Raw genomic sequence first — 11,033 nt, 5'->3', positions numbered from 1 at the left:
AGGTGCTCACACGCCCCCCTCCCTCCCCTTAAACCTTCACCTTCCGGGCAGAGCAGGAGCAGATGGAGTAGCTTACATGCGATAACAGTTGTGTATTTTTCTGTCGAGACTGGCTTGAACTCGACTCATCATGTGAGGATAGCAGTTATTTGACTGGGATATGGACGATCTGGATGGCTCCTGGTTGAAGCCCAGGTTGTTCCTGCAGGTAGCAACTACTGTGAGTGCAAACTGGACTGAAGGCTCGGAGCTGAGGGTGTCCAAGCAGACCCAGCTGGTCCTGGAGATCCTCATGGTGCTGATGTGTTTGGGCGCTGTGACAGGTACAGACTCATCTACTGATACTTAATTGCCAATTAAGGTATTTTAATTACTAAAAAAATTTTGATACAAGATACAGGATTTTGTGATCTTCTCATATCCATAAAGTGAAAAAAAAGCACTTCCAGTACCAGAACAATTCATTGATTGACACAGTAGAGCTTTAAAGATTTGTTAAAGGTTAATTTACTTGCATTTCAGTATTTTAGGTGTTTATAGGATCTTCTGTTAACATGGTGTTTGTAGTATCCACTAATTAGAATTTATTATTTTCTGCCTCTCTGTCTGGGTCACAAATAAAACAAATACTTTAATATCCACCCACTAGTCTGACCCGTGTGTCACGGCGTGTTTGTGCTTGTGTTGTTGTGTTTCTGTGTAGGCAACATTCTTGTTATTGTTATTGTGGCTGCAACCAAAACTTTCCACTCGGTGACGTCGGTGCTCATCATGAACCTGGCCATCAGCGACCTCCTGGTGGGCATCGGGGTCATGCCGTTTGTTGCTCTGTCCGTCATGAACCGTGGATGGGTGGATTGCACGGTACGTCACTCGTGTCCAGTCTAGCATGATTAAATTTTGTGCCAAAAAGTGATTTCCGGTATTTGCCTAAAAACTGATTGCTTGTATTTAAACTATAAATAACTCGTTGGTGTATAATATGTGAAACATATGTCAAATGTATCCCTCATGAATGATATCACGTCATCTTGAGCAACAAACAACATTCCTGTAACAAGGTAGAAGCCGCAATCAGTTTTTGGCAGTGAGTTTTATGTATCCTTTATCTATGCAGTTAAAAATATATATTATTGACTTGAAAAAAATCTCTTTTAAGAGTAATCTGGCCAAGAGGACAGCTGAAATTGCAACAAATGCGAAAATAGTTCTGTAAATATATTTTACGCGGACAAAGGGGAGCTGATTGATTATAATGTAAGTGCAATATGTTTATTACTGTATTATTGTATTACTGTAAGTGCAGTATCTTTGCAGTCACAAAGATACTTGAGAAACAGGTAATTTTGTAATTTTATATATAACCCCTTTGTAATACCTGTTCACCAAAGTCTATTTAGCAACATACGTAACGATGTTACACATTAAAAAACACACGCAAACATTGGAAATCAGTTTTTGGCACAACACCGGAAACGGCGTTTTTGCTTTGCTCCACTGTGTGCACGTGTGATGAGGTTGTGTCTCTCTGTCTGTCAGGACCTCTGTTCGTATGTGGGTTACACCTCCTCTGTGTACTGCACAGCTTCTGTACTCACCCTGGCTGCCATTGCCCTCGACCGCTACTACTCCATCATAGACTGCTTGCGCTACAGCTCCCGCTGGACTCTGTGGAGAATTTGTGCTGTGGTCCTGTGGATCTGGTTGCAGGCTCTGGCCACCAGTTGCCCCCCACTGCTGGGCTGGAGCTCAGTCAGCTATGTGGACCCCATGTACAGCTGTGCAGTGAACTGGGCCAGCAGTCCTAGTTACACCGCTTTCATGGCTTTCCTCTCGTACGTCTTACCTGCAGTGGTCATCCTCTTCTGCTACGTGAACATTGTCAAGGTGGCCCGCAGCCACGCCAGGAGGATCCACACTCTCGAGGACTCCGTGCAGCGCTGCAGGAATCTCCCAGACTATGCTCCTGGAGATTCTTCCAATCAGCACAGTGGGTGCCACCACACCCCATCGACACTGATCTACCACATAAGTGGACAGTTTGTATCTCAAGTTGGTACAGGGGAAGAAGATTATATCAACGATGCTCTTCCTGAAGCTACCACAGAGCAGAGAAGGTCAGCGTCCAGGCGCTTTTTCTCCTTCCTGGCTCAAAGTGCCTCCCAAGTTCCTCTCCAGAACTCCCAGCAGCATCACAGCCACCATGGTGTGGTTCGGCTCTTCATGGTCATCGCAGCCTTCTTCCTCTGCTGGACACCTTACATAAGCGTGGCCCTTGTTCAGGCCACAGAAACTGCAATTTCAGGCCAGTCCACCCTCGTCCCAAACTCTGCTGTTACTTTCTCCTACTGGCTGGTGCTGTTGAACTCTGATATCAATCCTCTACTGTACGCACTGCTTAGCAAACGTTTCCAAAACGCTCTTCAGGGACTCAGGCAAAAAATAAGCACTCGTCTGGGGAGCGTAGTGGGAAGGGGAAATGAGCTCAGACCAGAGGGAGACGATGGAAGGAGCAGCGAGCCCAGCACGCTGACCACAACCCATCCCGCGCTGGCCTCCAGCTCTGAGAGCAACAGATCATTGTGTTCTCACTCCATTTTCACTGTCAGCACCGACTTCAAACATCAGTCTAAGAAACATCTGTGCAGTGTGTGTCATCCTCAAAAGAGGTCTACGTGGCAAGATGCAGCAAGTGACAGGAGAGCAGACTGCCTGCAGGTCCCCTCCCGGCCACAAGAGGGCAGCAGACTACCTTTTTCTGCTGTGACCGAGGAGCGGCAGGCCACTTTTTTCTATGGCCAGATAACAGTGAGAGTTGAGCATGATATTGCTTAGTCAGGATACCTGTGGCATCAGACACGAGACCACAGTTAACAACTATTTTATTATTTTTTATTTTATCCGGCAATGAATTGATTGTTTGGTCAAGAAAATGTAAGAAAAATGGAAATGTCCATCCCATTTTGACCTAATTTCTGATTAATCTTCCTTTTTTTTGTTTTTGTCTGACCGCCAGTCTTCAACCCAAGCAAACTGACGTTATTATCACAGAAGATCAGTAAAAAAAAAATCAAAGCTAACAAATAATTAATTTGTCCTAGAATTAAAAAAAATGGAAGTAGTCACTGGACAATCCAAAGTCTCCAGCACCTTTCTGTGTGGAGTCTGCATCATCTCCTCCTTGCCTGTTTGGGTTAGGTTTCCACAGATACCTGCATGCTAAGCTAATTGTTGATTCTAGTTTGGCTTTATTGGATAACTCAGACTGATAAGCTCAAATCAGACTGATTTGTAACCAAGACTACAGTTGTTTATATAAATAACAAAAAAGCAGTGTACTTCTAAATTGGTTTCCAGGTTCATTGATTTTTTTTTTAAAGTAATTTTTTTTTAAAGTGTGCCGTCTCACCCAACACTTGCCAAATTGTTTGGTTTGTCACTCAGTTGTTTACTTGATGAACTGTACATTTTTTTTTTTTTATTTTGCAGAGGGGGCAAGAAAAAAAACCTCGACAAGGAAATGTATTGAAAAGAAATATTTTTATATAGTACATGTGATTACACTTGAAGACACCCAACAGTAGCTCTAATAAACCCGTCATTTATTCATGTTCGGAACATCTCCTCCTCAAATGTGATAATCATATGTTGCATCTCAGTGTAAAAATCGTCATTCCTTACAAAGGTTTACATTTATGTCTAGCAATAATTCCAGAGGAATACATTATTATTATTTATTGTCATACAGAATGACAATGGGAAACAGTGCTAATGTACTCTATTGCGAAACAAAGAAAAGGCAGTGAAGTGGACTTTTTCGGCTGCATCTGGCTCGTAAAGTACGTGCATGCTCGTTCTTCAAGACGTCACTCGCTGTCTTCTCAAGGTTAAGTCGGCAACCAAATGCAAACAAATATAAATGTGTCAAGTTTGTCTCAATAAAGAAAGAAGGAAAAAGAAAATCGTTCAGATGAGTATAAGAAGGATAGTATTAAACAGTCTCTGTGCAGCAGTCTGTGGTGGCACTGTAAAAAACAGGTAGCACATTGCGAGCGTGCGTGTGGTCGAGTGATGTTCGTACATTCACACAAGGCAGAGTTTCCACCGTTGCTTTACAAGGCGTGCACCTCAGTTTCTCTCCGGGGTCAACCACACCATGGTGGCTGTGATGCTTGCCTCAGAAATGTGATAAACAAAAGCAGACAAAGGTTTATTTTTTTCTTCTTCTTTTTTTTGATCACTAGAAGAGCCGTGTGTCAGCACTCCTCTCCTCAAGCCACAGTGGGACAGTTTTCCACAGTCTGTAATTCCCACGCGAAATGAAACGATGTAATTGAACTGCTGCACATTTGTCTGTGTGCATATGATACTAAAATGTTAAAAGAGAGGCTCAGAGATAGCTGTGTTTAAAGTAATTAAAGGGGTAGTTCCATTAACCTGTCAGCCTTATTTTGAGATATCAAAGCTTTTAACAATATTTGAATGTGTTTATTTAAATTGCTTGGTTAATAAAATGTTCACACTATTTCCCACTGGTGTGCTGGCAACATAAAGCAAATTTTAGGCAACTGCTTTGTGGATGGATTGAAAGCAATCCCACTGTTTGACAAACACCTCAATGATATAATGCATTGAAAGCGAATGTCGATATTGCGTGACTAAACTGTGGGGCCCGAACAATGAGTGAGTGTTGACAGAAGTGGGAGTCTAGCCCAAGGAAAGCACATAACCACGGGGAGCCAATCAGTGCGGATGAAATGAAACTGACCTCTTCTCTAAGAGTGAATAGAGAGACACATTGTGAAAGGTTCTTCAGCTCAGACTGATCCTCAGACGTCCAGACAGGTCCCTTCACACCAGATGAGCTTCACAGGTCCACAGCTCCGGGACATCCAAGGTGTGAAATATAGCTATGTACAAGTGCACAAAAGGCAGGTATTTGTCACCAAGTTTACACCCGCAGAAGGCTACCGGGCCTCGTGTTCTGTTTTCAGGCATTCAGCTTTGTAGGCATTCTTCTTTGGATCTTAGAGGTGTGTAAATGTGTACATGTTAAAGCCAGCTGGTCTACAAGGTGTTAGGGCTGCCTTGAGAGATGTCTGCCCCTTTATTCCTCCTCACTGAAATATATCAGGCAAGTTGGCGAGTCTTCCCAGAGGCGAGGAATGAGAGGAATGATTAAGAGGTACAGCAAAATTAACGCATGGTTCAATCAGTTATACCTGATCATTTTAAGGATTACAAATGATCCATGCACCGACTTGGTTAACTTGTGAGCAGGAATGATGCCAAATGAATGAAACGCAATCTGAGCCTCCTTCATCTTCCCCCTCGGTTGAAAAGCTGCAGATCAGAGGGCAGTCCAAAAGGCAAGGAACCAGGCAGATCACGTGGGTTAACACCCCTCATTTCCCTCCCGCCTCATGTATATGTGTTTGTGTGATGATATTTCATATATTCAAAGTGCATATGTTGACATGGAGGTCCTGGCTCTCCCTCTCCAGTTGAGCCCTGTGCCAGCTCCGGCCTCTCCGCTGCCCTCTGCTGGCTCGTCACGTTTGCGCAGCTTCTGGCTGAGCTGGATAATGCACTGGTCCCAGTCCTCTGGTAACAGCAGCATTAGGAAACCCAAGCAAATGATGAACACAGCAATGAGGCGCACCGAGTTAAAGTGAATTTCACACGTGTAGTGGTCCACCACTGTAAAAAAACAAATAAATAAAAAGGTACTGTGTCAATAGAAGGGAATTTGCAAATATTGTAAAACAACTGGGTTTATGTAAATGAATGTAAATTGTAACTGTGCGTGTTTATGAAATAAAAATGGTTAATTGTACATCGAGAGGGAGCCTGGTTTGAAAATTAAATGGAGTCTTTCATCAAATATAGATAGAAACCTTTGGGAGAATCCAGTGCCATCAAATATTAAATGGTGACCAGATATAAAAAGCTAGCACTCTTAGAGGAAAGCCAAGAGACTTACTGGCGTTTACAGGAACACTTAGGACAATGCCAAGGGAAATTAATGTCGGGTATGTTATCGCGATGCCAAAGTTCACCAGGACGTTGAAAGCTGTAGGAACAAAGCAGAATTAGAGCAGCAGCGGACTACACAATGAGAATGTTGCTATTTGTAGATTACACAACCAGCCGGTGCACATTACTGCTCTGTCGCCATATACCGAAAAGCAGGGCTGCGACCCCACAGAGGTAGGCCCATGGGATGTCTCTGAGTGATTCGATGTACTCCACGTGTGTAAAATACAGCATGACTGGCACAAAGCTGACGAAAACAAAATTGGTGCTTCCAACGATGCTCAGAAAGAGTGCAGCCTCTCCAAATTTGGCACTTCCCAGCACCATCTTAAAGAGCACCTGAGAATAAAGAGGAAGGAGAGTGATGCATACATCAAATCTGCCCTCTTCAGGAGCTGAGGTATATTACAGAGGGCAAAGCCTGCCAAGTATCTGCCATGTCTCTGGCCCAGGGCCACTGCTGTCTGTTTATCACATTAGGGTGGCACAGACAGCAGGGCAAAGGAGACCAGACCCCGTCAAAAATAGCTATATAATATCTGTCCTGTAACCCCCTTGATCAGGGTAACACAGCCTGAGGCCTGCAACCAAATGCGTAGGTATTGCGTACTTCTGGCAGGTGAGTCTCACACTACATAATCCCCTTCTGTCTTCTGCCACCTGGTTACATAATTAGAAGGGAGCTAGACAGGGCAACCTACAGAGACGTGTCCATACATACAGCAAGCTTACCTATTCTTTTATTCCACCGTGAATAAAAGTGGCGCTACAATGGAACTTTATGCTCATCGGTACAATACACACTGACGAAATGCAATCCAATCCCAGAGGTTTTGTGGATCGATCTAAATACCGATAGTATCGATACCAACGTTGGCATTGTATGTGATCGATACTAGCATAAAAGAATGTCCTCCAAGTTCAGTATGTAGCTCACTGAATTGTGTGGAAAAGTGTACCTCAAACATGCAATATGAAAAATGTCCTTTTTGTGTATAGTCTATAGCACACTGAAACAACAGAACCCAAAGTGTTTCAGAGACAGACAGCTTCAATATGCACGAGTAGCTGAAAGGTGTGTTTTTGTTATATCACCTAATTATTCTGGAAAATAAATTTGCAAATTGATGATGATTCATCTCATAAATCATAAGCTGCTTCTATAGTTTAAAAGTATCGATATCGGCGATGTTGGCCCTGGATTTAGTTGATATCACGTCGATACCAAAATTTGCAGTATCGCACAGCAAATACCTTATAGAGCGCTGACATCGAAGCAGAGGCCACGACCAAAGCAATGCCGATGACCGAGTGACTGTGGAATCCATCGGCATAGGTCATCATTACGATGCCTGCTATGGCCAAGATAGCAGCTACTATCTATACAGAGAGAGAGAGAGAGAGAGAGAGAGAGAGAGAGAGAGAGAGAGAGAGAGAGAGCTTCAGTGAGTGAAGGATGGACAACATGCTGCTCACAGTTTGGTGAAAAAGGCACCTTATCAACTTACCGCCGCGGAGGGACACAGCAGGCCCACATGGCCTCAGCTTTGTCATTCAGTGCAGAAATAACAAGCCTCACAGAACCAGGCTTGAAGCAGCCTAATTACTGGGTGGGTTGTTATTTCATAGTAAACAAGCTTTTCATTTGATATTTACATTTTCTACGTGCAGTGCAGAAAGGATCTGCTCTCAGATTCAACCTGTAAGCGCTTCCAACACAGGACAGGCAGCTTTTACAGTGTTGGCTTGATTGTGTGACATTGATTTCCGTTACAAAGCCATTGTGTTTACAAACCAAATCCCCCCTCACACCACTCAGTCCAGCGGCCCCTGCTTTTCTCACCCACTCCCCGCCTCTGCAATTATCACAGCTTCAAGATGGCAAGAATCCATCAGCTTCACCCTGCTCTGGGTCAACTGTGATGTGTAAAAGGCAAACCTCTTGTGTTTCATTGCATTAAAATCTGGTTTGTCTGGGTTATATGTTCATAGTGTATATGTGAGAACTGTACAGCAGTGATGGGGCTACGGTGCAGCCCAGCTGAGTGGATTAGCACCGCATTAAGGAGGTGTCGGGAAGATAAATGAGCTGCGTGTTTTTGCTTGGCCAAAGCACCTTAGGTAAGTCTGGCTAAATGTCTCTTTCTGCACTGCAGGCTGCCTGTCAGTCACTGCTACACCTTTCATTTTAGGAAATGGCCATTTGCTCACGGCGTCAGCAACAATTTAAGATGTTTCAGCACAATGTGGAGGGTCAGAGGGAGGAAGGACTGTGGCTTCACCCAACCTTGTTCTGCAACGGGCAGGCGTGACCGATGAGTCCGGTGGGTAGCTTATGTTATTACGGTGGCATAACTGCAGCACGTGGACCTTGCACTTTTTACAAATCATAAATCTAGACATGGGTCATAAAGGAAAAAAAAAAAAAAACACTGAGTGGAGCTAGTCATCGGTTTTATCCACAAAGTACCACTGAAAAAAACCTCCCTGTTTAACGAGGTTGATGTAGCATCCCCTCATCGCTCTCTCTCTCTTCCCTTTCTGTTTCTCCTCCTTCACTTTTATGACAAACTTGTTCAAGTTCCCCTGCATTACTGCAGACATCCAAACACTGCAATCCTTACTACCAGGCAACAGAGAGCAAGAGAGGGGAGGGCGTGTAAGCGAGTGAGTGAAGCGGGACTATTACTGTACTTGTCTCTTACCGAGGCTTTTCATCACAAATAATGGGGGTGACGAGTCGGGGCATACACAAGGGAGAGACGGGGTGCTTGTGAGTGTGTGAGAGGAAAAAACAGGGGGGGTGGGCATCGTGCAAAGTGCGGGCCGGCTGCAGATGTGAAAGCATCTGAGGCGTACAGTGAGAGGAGATAAACCGATATCTTAATTCACAAAGGTAAGTAACCCCTTACTGTCCTGCTTCTCTGTCTTTATCAGTCACAAACTTGCCGGCTAACACACACATGCACAGACCAGGAAGCACATTTGAATGACACTGTGATCACCGGTAGGTAATCATCCCGTGGTGCTCATAGCCTGCTCTCTACTCAACCGTGCTGTGTGTGTAGCTCACAGATTCAAATGGAAATTCAGTCAAAGCAAGTCATCACAAATTTGCATTTCTTTGCAGATTAGAGACTTTTTTTTGTCATGATGGCTGATGAAGTGTAAAACTGAGTTCAGTATAAAACTTAAATGCACATTTGTCCAGAGAAGACAGTATTAGAGATGAGCGCAGCTTCTAAGAAGGTAAAACTGCAGGATTGCCTTAAACCTGCCAGTGGGTGGCAGCAACTCTGGTTTCAAAAAGAAATCTGGTTGTAAAGTAAACATCTATGACATCACGACCTCAGTAAACACTTTCCTGATAAGTTTATAGTGTCAATCATCTGTTCCAAGTTTAGTAAGAGTTAGAAAGTATGATCCTGATAAAAGCCAAAAGGAGAGTAAATCAGGGTCTGCTGTAGGGTGGGCCACTGTGACTGAGAAGTCTCTATAGTCAATGCATAAAGTGTCCTTAGATTTTCCAAGGGATTTACTGCTTTCTTGTAATGTATGGGTTCAAATGCCAATATGGAGATGATGAAAATACCTCTTTTCTTTTTGGTCCAGTCATAAAGTAATCAGAGGTATGTTGCCATCTCATGTAGAGTCATGTCAGATTGCCTATTCCCACTATTTCCCCCCCCCACAATTTTTGCACATGTCGAGGAGCGTGTCAGGTTACATTTCACTGTGTGTTATACTTGTATAACTATGCATGTGACAAATAAAGAACCTTGAACCTTGTTAAAGAGTAGGTTTCATAAGATTATACTGTAATATTCAAAATATAATAAACAATACAGAAAAACAAAGATAATTTTTTAATCTGTCCATATCAAACTTGGGTTCAGGACCCAAACTTGTGCATCGGATCACAAGATAAGCCCTGATGACATTTACATTCCTGTAAGGAAGAGAGAAGAAAGACTGCTACACAAAATGAAAAATTTGCCTTCCCCCCCCCCAAATCTTGTCTCATGTCTCATGATGAACAGGATACTTTCGTATCTTTGGGGATCTGAACATAATCAAACTGATTCAATCTAGGAAGGAAAAAAAATAAAATGTTTGGTGGACCTAGTCATAAATCACATAAATCAACGTGTGACAGTCCGCCTGTGGGGCCAATATTGGCCACGCTCTTATCTAAAATAAGTTTCGTCATAATCAGTGAGATTCAAGATAAATGGGATGCTCAAACATCTCACCAAAAAATACACGAGTGCAGTGCCCGTTCTAAACGTGGGAGTGAAGAACGGGCTGATAGCAGCTTGCAGTATTCTTCACAACCACATCAGCGAGCGACTAAAGCCATTCGTCGCAGCTCACCATGCACACCCACGGAAAAGCAAAGATATTTAGACTTTACAATCATTTCATTTACACTCAGTGTGTCTCTATTCCTTTTTGCTGTCATTTGTTATGGATCTACTGTTTCTCATAGACAACAAAGACCCAATGAAAGCCTGAGCAGATGTTATAACATTAACGTATCTGGCCACTGATGAAAAATCGAACAGAAACTCCAGTTTATTAATTCCCTGTTTTACAGAACAACTGCACTAAAAAAAAAAAAAAAGGATGGTGGGACAAATGATAGTGCAAAACTGCTTTACAACATATAATACTGATATATATATATATATATATATATATATATATATATATATATATATATATATGCTCATCCCACCGCTCGCCAATTACCTACAATGATGTAATTATAAATCATTCATTGGCTGTCTGGGGGGTGAGTTGTGGTTACTGCTGTTGCCACATTAAGTACAAAGGGTTAAATATCTTGTTGGATATAGTGACTTTATATAACATAGTAAATTATTCTTCAAAACTAATTCAAAAGACACGCTTTTGGTTATTGGCTTGTTTACTGCAAATAAAACTTACAAGGGGACAGTGTGAAAATCCTTGCTTTCTGTGTCCTGTGCTCGAGT

At 42.9% G+C, this 11,033-nt stretch overlaps 2 protein-coding genes across 3 annotated transcripts in view; one reads left to right on the top strand and one right to left on the bottom strand.

The window, feature by feature from the left end:
• Positions 1-105: 105 nt before the first annotated feature.
• LOC146505247 (5-hydroxytryptamine receptor 1D) lies at positions 106-2,998 on the top strand. The gene is made up of 3 exons (XM_085181751.1): positions 106-323; positions 704-864; positions 1,540-2,998. The coding sequence occupies exons 1-3, from the start codon at positions 161-163 to the stop codon at positions 2,833-2,835; spliced, it is 1,620 nt and encodes a 539-aa protein (XP_085037877.1). The 5' UTR covers positions 106-160; the 3' UTR covers positions 2,836-2,998.
• A 111-nt stretch (positions 2,999-3,109) lies between these two features.
• Positions 3,110-11,033, bottom strand: part of slc35f3b (solute carrier family 35 member F3b) — a 53,688-nt gene continuing 45,764 nt past the window's right edge. For both annotated transcript variants that reach the window (XM_085181752.1, XM_085181754.1), the window contains 4 exons: positions 7,291-7,416; positions 6,183-6,375; positions 5,984-6,073; positions 3,110-5,700 (listed from right to left, as the gene is read on the bottom strand). In XM_085181752.1, the coding sequence (XP_085037878.1) occupies positions 5,459-5,700; positions 5,984-6,073; positions 6,183-6,375; positions 7,291-7,416 (651 nt within the window). In that variant the 3' untranslated portion in view covers positions 3,110-5,458. The remainder of the gene's footprint in view (positions 5,701-5,983; positions 6,074-6,182; positions 6,376-7,290; positions 7,417-11,033) is intronic.

Source organism: Neolamprologus multifasciatus, chromosome 13 (genome assembly GCF_963576455.1).
Source record: "Neolamprologus multifasciatus chromosome 13, fNeoMul1.2, whole genome shotgun sequence".
NCBI classification, from domain to species: Eukaryota; Metazoa; Chordata; class Actinopteri; order Cichliformes; family Cichlidae; genus Neolamprologus; species Neolamprologus multifasciatus.
The sequence above is the reverse complement of the archived record's forward strand: the minus strand, read 5'-3'. Positions and strand labels throughout refer to the sequence as shown.